Raw genomic sequence first — 9952 nt, forward strand, 5'->3', positions numbered from 1 at the left:
TTTCATATGGCCAGACAGCTTTTCATGGAAGGCTAGAAACAAACTACATTACATGTATGATAGTGTTGCCATTTACAGCCATCACATGTCAGGACAAGAGTACCCCTAAACACGCAATTATATATATCATACAGACAAAAAAATAATATTTTGAACACTGACAACTTTTTCCATCACATAAGGGTAAAACACCCAATTTTTCTGTTGCTTTCATGGTTATACTATGTTTGAAATATTACTTTCTTGTCTGTATGATACGATACACATTCAATGTTTCCAAAAACAAAAATAAGTCTGTTTACATATGTTGTTGCATATATATATATATATATATATATATATGCATTATTGATGGACTTCTCTCAGTTTCCACGCACAAGGATTTGGTCAACCTGGAGCTATAGTAGAAGACACTTGCACAAGGTACAGTGCAGTGGGACCAAACCTGAGACCACATAATTGGGAAACAAGCTTCTTAGCCACACAGCCAAAACCATTTGAATATATCCAAATGGATATCCTCAAATGTGAAGCTATCTAGTATTTTGTTACTGAACTGATAAAACGAAAAGGTTATTCCATGAACAACAGTTGTTTGTGAATCCACAAAAACGAAGGGGATATTTCCTAATGACATTTGTTCAAGATAATCTTTTATCCTTTTACTTGTTTGTCATTTGACTGTAGCCATGCTGGAGCACTGCCTTAAAGGATTTTAGTCAAAAAAATTGACTTCAGGACTTATTCTTTTTAAGCCTAATACTTATTTTATCGGTCCCTTTTGCCAAACCACTAAGTTACAGGGACATAAACACATCAGCATCGGTTGTCAAGCAATGGTGGTGGGGACAAGCACACACACACACACACATAAATATAAACATATTTATATATATATATATGATGGGCTTCTTTCAGCTTCTGTCTACCAAATCCACTCACAGGGCTTTGGTCAGCCCGAGGCTATAGTAGAAAATACATTTCTGTACATCCGCCTTAATTACGTAGGCCTATGTAATTGCACTGACCAGATACTATAATTTTGTTTTCCTTTTTAAATAGTACCATTTAACACTTTCACATTTAAAACTGGCCATATCTGGTCAAAATATTCTACTGGTTTTATATTTAAACCAGCCATATGTAACCTTTGACATTTAACCCACAATGTCATTCTAAAAACTAAACAACTGCATTACTGAAATCTTGAAGCTATGAGATAATACATCATTAATTTAAGACATTGTGAATGAGTAAACTTTACATATGATCGAATAATCTGAACACAAAAGGGTTAGGTATCATGAAAATATGCCTAACATAAGTTAATGCTGTTGGATCAAACACCTGCTATACTTAAAATCTGCAGTTAGAGAATGAACAAGATTACACACTATTTAAGGAACATTTCCTCAAGAAAGAGTGGCTTCAATTTTTTTGTCAATAGCAAAGACATTAGCATGCAAGAAGGAAAAAAAAAAAAGGCAAGATATTTGTGGTGACCCTGGTGAAATGCGCTCAAAGCAGACGTTGGTGCAGCTGCTGCAATGTGTTGTTAGCCCAGCAATATATATAAGTAATAGTAGTAGTAACATGACTAAATGATTAAACAACACTGAAGAGGAAAAGAAGGAGGAGGAGGAGGAGATTGTTAAGTATGGAGGTGATCAGTCTTGCCTGGTTAGAACCCTTTTGACTTGTAACCGAATCTGAGTCGGTGTCATCATCGTAGTCGCTGTGTAGAGCAGCAGTACAGTTTTCTAAGTCCCTGATTGCCTCCTGAATGTCGAGCAAATCCAACAAAGACTGCATGTGGGAGAGATATATATCAGCAGAGAAGATGAAAAATGGATGCACAGAACAAAAAAAAAAAAAGTGTAAGAAAAAAAATTGTAAGAGAGAGAGAGTGATCGAGAGGAAGAAAGAAAGGTGATAGATTTGTTAACATAAGCAAACTCAGAAGATTTATGATGCTGGCAAAAGATTTGAACATAGTAAGAAGTTCTTTGATTTTTTTTGTTTAGTTTGTTTTAATTTTTTAAATTTTTAATGGTTAAAGAAAAGACTAGTAGAAAGAATACTTATTACTTTATATCCGATTTAACAAAATAATTGTTAAATGCTTAAAAAACAAAAAAATGGGGAAAAGTGAAAAAAAAGGGATAACTTTTAGCACATGGAAAGCAGAATAGCTATACAGAATATGTACCATAGTTTTGAATAATATGAAAATTTTTTGGAAATATATCCCTGCAAACTTGATGGAAGCTAATTCTATTCTAACATCAGTACACACTCAGGCATACACATATATTCTCTCAGTTCAAGATGTCTGCTGTAGTTTGCTTGAAGCATTGTGATAGAGAAATAAAACACCAAAAATAGTAACGATGGAGTGCATGTCACAATGTGGCAAAGGAATAAATTAAGAACACTGGTTATTCAATTTGTACCTTTACTGCATTCTAAGGACCTATTTGTCTTTACTATTTTTACTATTCTCTCAGTATGCTTTTAGCATTTCTTTTCTTACAGAAGATAAAGTTGAGATATTGGTAATAATTCTGACACAAGGCCAGCAAATTTGAGGGGAGGGTACAAGTTGATTACATCAATTAGTACTTGTTTTATCGACTCCAAAAGGATGGCAGGTACAGTTAACTTTGGTAGCGTATGCGCTCAGAACAAGTGGCAAAAAAATGCTGTTAGGCACTTTGTGCAGTGTTGTAATAATTCTGCTAGCTCACCAATAATAATAATAATAATAATAATGATAATAATCTGCATTTACTGTATTTTTTTTGTTATTACTTTTCAAATATATCCTCAAATCATTTAAAATTGAGTTCTCATTATTCTAATGACTCAACTTATTAATCCACTTTATCAAATTGATAATAAACCTGATCCTAATTTATCGGAACCAATTGCTAAAAGCCAAGATACCAAAATACTGTAAATTAATTTACTTAGCAATTTGCTTTTTTTTTTGTCTCCAATAACCATGATTTGATTCCATGATTTAAGATTGAGATCAAGAAAAGAAGACAAAAAAAACCCAAAAAACAACAAAGAACAAAACAATTGTTTCAAAACATTAGTGAACTACATCCAATGACTGAGATTTCAAAATAAAATGATATTGATTGACAGAAAATTTTTCTGAAAATATAAAATTCAGAATGCCTTTTGGCAAAAGAAAACAGGAGAAATGAAGGTAAAAGCAACTACTATAGTTTTTACTGCTGCTGGAAAATAGCTGAAGTTAAATCAAGCAGAGAAACGTTGAGTAAATTCTTTTATTCACACACACACTATGCGCTATATGAATTACTAAGCTGTATCTTTATGATGTTAACTGAATGGTATGTAGATAGAAATAATAAGAGTTAATATTCCTAATCTAAACTTCGGTGGCAGTAGTAGTGGTGGTGGTGGTGGTGGATCTCTGTTTGACAACGAGTACACAGTTGTTTGATCTACTGAATTACCTGCTCCTGAATTAATGTATATGTAACTGAGTTTTCTACAGACACATACCTCCTTAAATGCAATTCTCAGGTGGAATCAGCATAAGTGTGTGACGACGTTGTACCTTTCCAATTACAAGTACAATCCACCTGACAGGCTTCTGTACAGTCTCCGTCTTCCCTATTTCCCTCACAAGGTATGGGTCGATGCAAGGCTATAGAAAAATCACAATGTCCAAAATATCACGCAGTGGAATTGAATCTACAATGACAAGGTTGTACCTTTCTCATTACAGGTACAATCCACCTGACAGGCTTCTGTACAGTTTCTGTCTTTCCTATTTCCCTCACAAAATAAGCGTCAATGCAAGGTTATACAAAATTATATATGTTCAAGATATCACACAGTGGGATTAGACGTGCAACCTTATTCTTCTTAACCACTCAGCCTACTGCATCCACAGTCTCAACTGTAGAGGACAAAAAGACTGAAGATTTCGAAAATATTTACTACTACACATCTAAAGATTTAGAAAAATTAAGGAAAGAAAATAAATCTCAATAATAAAAATGCATCTCTTGATACTTTTTCAACTGGCCGAATCAAGTGCCATTAGAATAACGAACCCTTTCTTGCTTACTTCAGCTCTGGCTTTTGATATTAACCTGCTTGAGATTGCACTTGGTTCTTTATCAAACTCCTGTTTTAAAGTGATCTAAATTAAAACCTTCCTTTAAAATTCTATGTTGATTTATGTTCCAATATCAGCTTAATAACGACAAAATTATTTTACTAAATTCTTCATTATTTTTTAAATTAATTGAAACAAAGGCAGTGTATTTCAATGCTGTGATCAATTTAACGCTTTTGGTAACAAGTTTAAATTAATCACATTGACTCAAATATCTTGGGCAGCCATGATGGATTTGAGCCATTCTAATGTATTATGAATCTGACAGTTTATGGAACAGTTTAGCCAAAGATAAGTATTAAAAAAAAAACAAAAAAAAAAAACCTTGCAGAAACTTATTTTTATGATAGAAGCTTTGTGATAAATTCATTCTTCATTTATTTCTTTTCTTAATGACTGCATTTTTTTTTCTTTTTCTCCAATCCCCTTCTAATTTTCTCTAATTTTCAAAGAGTCAAAGAATTTAGTCACATTTCATTCCAGAAAACAATGTAAGAAAAGAAGTCAGTTTAAAATTAAACGAAAAACTGCATGCCAGAACAAAAATATGAAAATCCAGCATAAAAGAGAATTAAAAATTAAACATTTTCAAAAATAACAAAAACGAGAAAGGAAGATTAAAAAAAAAATAAATTATTAAGCATGCCAGAAAAGTGAGCAAAGAAGTGTATTTGCATTGATTGGTTAGAAGCTTGACAAACTGAGACAAAACAAGGGAGAGAACTGGCAGAAGGCAGTAGCAAGAGACTTAATGATAAAAAAATCAATGAAAATCAGTGGGAAAAAAAACAACAAAAAAACTGATATGTAATGATGTTTGTACAAAGCTATGAAAGCTCAGATGGTTTGTATATAAAGAAAAAAAAAAAAAAGGAAATGATATTGGTGCCTTCCCAGAGGGAATTTTACCAATGTAGAAAATAAAATGGCTTCAGCCAGGAGAGACTAAAGCAGAATCAAAGATTTTTGGATCACCAGGGGCTTGCCTAAAACTCAAAGGAATTCACTGTAATAATATTAGTAGAAGTCTTAACAATAATGGTTTCTAATTTTGGAACAAGGCCAGCAATTCTAGCAGGAGGTAGTTACTTGTTTATATTGTTCCCAGAGCCCAACTAGTAATTATCTTATCGATCCCAAAATGACAGAAGGCAAAACAGATATTTGAATCCAGAACATAAAGAGTGAGAACTGCTTAGCATTTTGTCCAATGCTCTAACAATAATCCGTTCTACTGTAGGCACAAGGCATGAAATTTGGAGGTGGGGGCAGGGTAAACCAATTACGTTAACCCCAGTGTTTCACTGGTACTTAATTTATTAAGCCGAAAGGATGAAAGGCAAAGTCGACTTCAGTGGAATTTGAACTCAGAACATAGCAGCAGACGAAACACCACTAAGCATTTCATCTGGTGTGCTAACCATTCTGTCTTAAATACTGACAATAATAACATTTATTTGTAATTTAGTTAAAGGGTCAGAAGTTTTAAAGAGAGGCGATACATCAATACCAGCCATACTAGTCCTTTATTTTATTCCCTTTGGAGTGATGAAAAGCAAAATTCTCCTCAGTGGAATTTGAACTCAGAATGAACAAATACATTTTTTTCTTTCTTGACACTTCAGCAATTCAGCCAATTTGGAGCCCTTAAAACAACCATCTTTATTTTAAGCATAAGGCCATCAATTTTGAAGGGATGGTAGGTAAGTTGATATCACTGATCCTAGTACCAAACTGGTCTTTGATGATCCAACAACTCGGACAACTCACCACTATATATGCATATGTATATTTTGTCTGTATAATTAGAGGTACAACTGTTATTGTACAAGTTAGAGCTCCACATAAGTTATCATTATCCAATCAGCTTTCAGTATGGTGGTTAGTCAACAGCTGTACTTAATAGTTATGATATACAGAGCTTATGTAGCGGAAAATTAAGATGAACACAAGTATAAATTACAAGTCCTGACATATGTATCACCATTGCAGTTAGCTTAAACTCAGCATCGGATGATCCAAGAGCATTTGGATGTTTAACTGCAATGGATCATCAAGGGAACATTTTATTGCATTCAGTTACTGTGATCTAATGCTGAGTTCCAAATCACTTGAGATGTTAAAGCAGTGGTTCTCAAACATTTTTTATCTATGAATTCTCTTTGGGTGGTATTTTACTCTGGTGAACCCTCATAACTACTCAATGTTTAAAAAATCCTATTCTAGTTTTATTATTAGATATTATTAGGAATTGGGGGAATCTCAACCATGTTTCGTGCTCTGCTACCATAACAGCTCCTTTATAGGATCTAGTTAGCTCAAGACATCATCAGGAGGAACCACGTCCGGTTTCGGCTCCTACTCTTCTACCATTTTGACGTGCCCCTCCCCCCTTCGGAGGTGTCTTCAGCTATGGTGTTGAGTGCATGTCTTCTTTCTTCTGTTCCCTGGCCTCTTTGATGTAGCGTCAACGAGTGTCAGCGGCTGACTGACTGTCTTGTCAAATTTCCCTTTAAATACCTGCTGCTAGGCTCCAGCAGGCAGCTCCAGCAAGTTGTCACATGATACTGTCTAAACTTTAACTGACAATGGAGGGCACGTAATCTTAGCCCACACAATCTCTAACAGAGACCGTCACCTGTCCAGTTTATTGCTCATAAATTTTAGCAAAGAATCTTATATTGGACCCCTAAGGGCCATATGGAATCCTGGTTGAGAACCACTGGATTAAAGAATGATAAAGGGATAGGAATAGGTGTCTTGCTGAAGAGGAGATACATGGCTTCTCCAACTGGAGAGCAAGAGAAAAGAGATAGTGAGGGTGAACTTATACAACAACAATTATTAATACCAGCCAAATAGTTCACATTAAAAAATAGGTTTTTTAAAAAAAAATTACTTATAAAGTTTCAAAATCTACAGGGCAATATTATTTTGATCATATGGCAGGGTGGTGAGGTGGGGTGGCTTCAAATATAGAAAATAAGGAATTGGAAACCTTTGATTAATAGATTATCAAAGCAATTAATAGACAAGGAGCCTACAGTATATCTATTTACTTTGCAGAATGCTTCCTAGCACTGTTTTTACCTTTGGATATGGACATAATCAATGGCAATCACATGACAAATAATTGGAATCAATCATATTCTATCAATACCTAGATTAATGAGAAATTAACAACTGTTAAAAAAAACAAACAACAAAACAAAAAACAAATATCTGGCCACCTGGTAAACCAGTTTTAACCCAAAATAATGATTCCTAGATATATGTAACAAAAATGTTACAAGAGGCTAATTAGATAATTACTGAAAAACACTATATATAAAGACTAAGATCATGAAATCAATGGTAGCTCACACACAATATGTTGACTTACATTGCTTTAGCCATAAAAATTCACTACTCATCTCTGCATTGAGTTCTACTATATATATATAATTTTTTCTATATTTTTCATATTATTTGTTAAGCACAATACTATATAATATAGCTCAGAGAAAAAAAAATCAAACAAAACAAAGCCAAACTTAAAAAGCCATCATGAAATGAGAAACAGAGGAAAATTGCAGATTCAAAGAAATGATAGAAAAGGATGCAGCTGCAACTTAAAACAATCAAAGAGTATTGTCCAGTAAAGGAGATGTGTAGAAATAGTGACTACCTAGAACCTTCTTAATAAAGCTAGCAGAGATCTCATCTAAGAAGTGAATACAGTGAAGAATTCAAAAGGTTTCTTTCATTTTTTCTTTTTGAGTATTATTATTTTTAAACAGTCACTTTGAAAACAAATATTAGCAAAAAGAGAACATTAATATATCTATCTATATATATATATATATATACGTTGGGATGTATCGAAGAGTAGAGATAAGTGGAGTGTAAATAGTTTTCAATAGCCTTTTAGGCTTTAAATGTGAATATATATTTTTATATTTGGTCATTCAGAACTAGAACTAACTGGACAGCTTTACGTTTCATCAGAGACAAAATATTGTGGTCAACATTTGTCAGTCTCTAATTCTAATGACTAAGTTCTGGAATCAGAACTATAAGTCTAAAAGGACAAGACCATGAAATTTCATATCTGGTGAAACTGGAAGTACCCAGCTGGTTCAGGTTCCCTTGCCTTACATTGAAGAGAGTTGAAATAGGGGCCAGCAACCACTTCTCCTCAAATATGTTATGAAAACCACCCAAAAGAACCAGAGATGCCAGGTGCAGATGAACCAACATGTTGTTTGGCATGGAATGGTTTGAGTAGTAGTAGCAGTAGTTAGGCTGATGCTCAACTTCTTCAGATTTCTTCACTGTTCTTAGTAGTGATAACAGAAGCAGTAGTGGTAATCATGGACTTTCCCATTGTTAGATGACATATGAAGGTTCAACAATTTCTTGCTGACCAACCATACAGATGTCCTTTTTTTTATGGTGACCAAATGTTTGTGTTCACATAAGCTCAGTCCCTCCATCAGAGAGACATTACGTGCACAGGTGCACGGCATGCCATGTATCAGATGATGAAATGATTGCAGAGAAATGTGAAACAAAGTGCTTTGCTCAAGAACGCAACACCCAGCATGGGAATCAAAACCATGATCTCACAATCATGAGTGCAACACCCTAACCACTTAGCCATATGTTAATAATAATCCTTTCTACTATAGTCACAAGGCCTGAAATTTTGGGGGAGGGGGATAGTCGATTACATCAACCCCAGTTTTCAACTGGTACTCATTTCATTGATCCCAAAAGAATGAAAGATAAAGTTGACCTTGGTAGAATTTGAACTCAGGACAAAAAGACAGACAAAATGCCACTGAATATTTTGCTTGGCATACTAATGGTTCTGCCAGCTTGCTGCCTTAATTGTAATAATAACAACAATAAGAATAATAATTCCTTCTACAATAGGCATAAGGCCTGAAATTTTGGAGGGAGGAGCTAGTCAATGCTAGTGCTCAATTGGTACTTTATTTCATCAACCTGGAAAGGATGAAAAGCAAAGTCGACCTTGGTAACGTTTGAACCTGGAACATAAAACCAGAAGAAATGCCACAAAGCAATTTATCTGGAATGGTTATGGTTCCACCTGTTCACTGATAATGATGATGATGATAATAATAATAATAATAATAATAATGGTTTCAAATTTTGGCACAAGGCCAGCAAGTTTGAAGGAAGAGCGGGTAAGTTGATTATATCAACCTCAGTGTTCAACTGGTACTTATTTTATCGGCCCTGAAAGGATGAATGGCAAAGTCAACCTCGGAGGAATTTGAACTCAGAACATATAGACAAAATGCTGACAAGCATTTCGCCTGGCGTGCTAACGATTCTACCAAAACGGCAAGAGCAATTACTAAAGTATTATTGGCAAAGCAATAGATCTTTGGATGTAATCAATAAAAACTGAGAGGAGGAAAAAAAGAAAAAAAAAGTGTCAGAGTCTATATTTGACTAAGACAGAAGATCAAAAGAAAAAGATTAAAAAAAAAAAAAAAGTGTATCCTGGAAGAGAAAAAACACTAATGTTACAATCATAAGATAACGTTTGAAATTGTGACAATGGCTGAAAATAGAAGAAACTGCACCTGTGACTTCTGCTCTTTACTATCTTTCTGCTCACAAGGAGATTGGGTTTGGGATTTACTCATCAGTTTGGATTCTCGCTGTTCTTTGCGCTGTTCTTGCTTGCGTTGCTTTTCAGCAGCCATATGAGCTAGGTCTGTCATGTTCACATAGGTCGGTTGTTGACCACCTTTGAAGACACAAAAAAAAAAAAAA

At 34.4% G+C, this 9952-nt stretch overlaps 1 protein-coding gene across 1 annotated transcript in view; it reads right to left on the bottom strand.

Moving 5' to 3' along the window:
* Nucleotides 1-9952, bottom strand: part of LOC106883643 (protein MTSS 1) — a gene marked incomplete at its 3' end in the record, with an annotated part of 307187 nt that overhangs the window by 30694 nt on the left and 266541 nt on the right. The window contains exons 16-17 of the mRNA XM_052970923.1: nucleotides 9760-9926; nucleotides 1678-1806 (exon numbers count right to left, since the gene is read on the bottom strand). Of these exons, the coding sequence (XP_052826883.1) occupies nucleotides 1678-1806; nucleotides 9760-9926 (296 nt within the window). The remainder of the gene's footprint in view (nucleotides 1-1677; nucleotides 1807-9759; nucleotides 9927-9952) is intronic.

This window comes from Octopus bimaculoides, chromosome 9, assembly GCF_001194135.2.
Source record: "Octopus bimaculoides isolate UCB-OBI-ISO-001 chromosome 9, ASM119413v2, whole genome shotgun sequence".
In the NCBI taxonomy this organism is placed as follows: domain Eukaryota; kingdom Metazoa; phylum Mollusca; class Cephalopoda; order Octopoda; family Octopodidae; genus Octopus; species Octopus bimaculoides.